This window comes from Drosophila teissieri, chromosome 2R, assembly GCF_016746235.2.
Source record: "Drosophila teissieri strain GT53w chromosome 2R, Prin_Dtei_1.1, whole genome shotgun sequence".
Taxonomy (NCBI): Eukaryota; Metazoa; Arthropoda; class Insecta; order Diptera; family Drosophilidae; genus Drosophila; species Drosophila teissieri.
The window spans coordinates 10,801,393-10,803,815 of NC_053030.1; the positions used below are offsets into that span (position 1 = coordinate 10,801,393).

At 44.3% G+C, this 2,423-nt stretch overlaps 1 protein-coding gene across 2 annotated transcripts; it reads right to left on the bottom strand.

The window, feature by feature from the left end:
* Positions 1-298: 298 nt before the first annotated feature.
* LOC122614178 lies at positions 299-1,502 on the bottom strand. Of its 2 annotated transcripts, XM_043788697.1 has the most exons (3): positions 1,362-1,502; positions 762-1,080; positions 520-705 (listed from the first exon to the last, which is right to left on the bottom strand). In XM_043788697.1, exons 1-3 carry the CDS (start codon positions 1,383-1,385, stop codon positions 668-670), a joined length of 381 nt encoding a protein of 126 aa, XP_043644632.1. In that variant the 5' UTR covers positions 1,386-1,502; the 3' UTR covers positions 520-667. The 2 variants fall into 2 exon arrangements, with proteins under 2 accessions (XP_043644631.1, XP_043644632.1); XM_043788696.1 differs by having other exon boundaries at positions 299-1,080.
* Positions 1,503-2,423: the final 921 nt, after the last annotated feature.

Consider the following 2,423-nt stretch of genomic DNA (forward strand, 5'->3'; position numbering starts at 1 on the left):
TACATACGAGTATCTTTGTATCTGCGCATCTATGTATCCATTGTGGCTGTATGTAAATGCCAGACAATAGTTGTGCCCATGCTGGGCTTAATTATAAGCGGCACTCGATTCGATTCGCTGGAAAATTAGCATATGACATGGCCAGTTAACAGCTAGCAAAACAGTTAGCTAAACTCCGCGGATGGAGTCACAGATGAAGATAGATGCCATGTAATTACCGGAGCAGAAAAAACCAAACAATTAAGATGAAGAATCTTTGAACTATGACTCAAACGGATTCACCATTGTTTCATTGGCTAAATTTAGACATGGGTTTATTGCGGCAATTAGCATTCATAATATTATTATAGTTACGACTACGATTAGGTGGTAATAATTTAGACTTTAACTTTGACTAAGTGGCGATGCAGCGATGGAGCGGCCAGATCACAAGATCACCTCGAATCGCTGATCCCGGGCAATGGGCTCCGCTTTGCTCCTCACCAGATACTTGGCGAACTCCGCGGGCGATTGGAACGACTTGATGGGGAACTTGCCGAAGCGTCCGTTGGTCTTGGACACCACATAGTAGATGGGATAGGGGCCCGGCGTCATCTGGACGGGTAATACTTGGCCTCCGACCTCCACCTGCTCCAAGTGCTGCCCCGCGGATAACTCGCCAGCCCCCCTAGCGTCCAAGTTCAGTTGCTTCTGCTGCTTGAGTTTCTGCTTGGGAAAGGCTTTTAGTTCGTATTTCAAGGCTGGCTGCGTCGCATCTTCACCACTGGCGGCCACACTTCCACCCAGCAGCTTGGCGGGACGAGGACGCCTCTTCCGCATCTGCTTGGAGTCCACGTACTGCCGCTGACTGGATCCGGATCCAGTTGCCGCTCCCGTTGCCGGACGCAGCGTTTGCACCTGGATGAAGGGCGAGTTCATTTGGCTGCCGGTGGTGTCCTTCTTGGGCGGCAGGTCGTGCGGATGCACGCGGATCACCTTCTGCGTCTGGTTGGCTATGCTGATCACATCCTCCTCAATGTCCGTGGACTCCTCGATGGCCAGGGATGTCCAGGTCAGTGCTCCCAGGCACAAGCAGAGGAGCTGAGAGCAATTCAATACATTAAAATGTGTTAGCCTAAGCTAGAAATATCTTAAGCCATTGACTTAAGGTTGGCTTCGTTTTAAGTAAGAAATTATAAGGATATAATATTGGCAGTATTGAGACTTTGATTACAAGTTTTTGGAAACAGCTGTAGATTTTGACACTTTAACTATCAACAAAGTCGCAATGATGCAAACTACTTCAGCATCAGCTTGCCAAGTATTGTTTAATCCCACTTTTGAATTTATTTTTAGTGCCGTGGGCGATCAATCACAATTACCATTAGCCGATGATTGCCGAACATCTTGTAAGATCACTCAGGTAACAAGGTATCCGCGGATTCTGGGGCTTCTGTGGCTTCCGCAACTAGCGACTGATGTTGGATGCTGCCGTTTGACGACTGAGAAGCACTGGAGCCCGGCGATCGCTGTAAGCTTTTGAGCTGGAGATCCCAGCTAAGTATGCCCCCCAATTTCCCCCGAACGATTCCCGCCACGATCTGTTTATAATGAAGTGTTGGTCTTTTTTGTGGCTCGCGCATTTCGTAGGAGCCAGAACAAATAATGAGCCGAAAATTTGTTAGTTTTGTTTCGTCTTTTGTCATTTGGCAGTGCTCGAACCCTCTCCATCCCGTAGGTTCCCCAAATTAAACGCGCACAGTGGGCCAGACTATGGCGAAAACTCGGCTTCATTTGCGTGCTTAATTTGCGTTGCTTGTCGTCGATTACCTCGCTGATTAATTTGTTTTCCGTCTGATCGCCTCGTATCTCACATCTTCCCCTTTTGAGGAGGATGATTGTATTGTGCATTGTTCGATTTGTAGATATTTTTATCCATCGGTGAAGTACACATTTCTGCTTACCAATATATCAAATTTATCTTAAATATCATACATATATATTTTTAAGCGTTTCCTAACTATCATTAAAGTACAATTAAATCAAAATTTATATTCATACGCTATTCAAATTAGTAATATTTTCCCACATGAATTTTTTTAAAGTATTTAAACTTGTATTTCCTTTTTCGGAAGAGTATTCAAAAGTTGCAGGAAAGCAACTTGATTATTTGTTTCGCAGATCATTAGGCGTGCATTACTAATTATTGTAATGGAATTATTTATGATAATTGTCAGAGTCTCAGACACTGCACATTGTTGGTCACTCGGCGTGTGCACAAGCGATTGAGCAGAAATAGAAATCAAATAAAGTTTGCCAGCGAAAACAATTATAATTCAATTGTATTCAGATGGGAGATATGGAAGTCATGAAGCCGATGACTCAATGTGGTTCTTTTCCTAGTTGAGTTTTCTGGTTTTTAATCTTGGAACTTGACAAGCCAC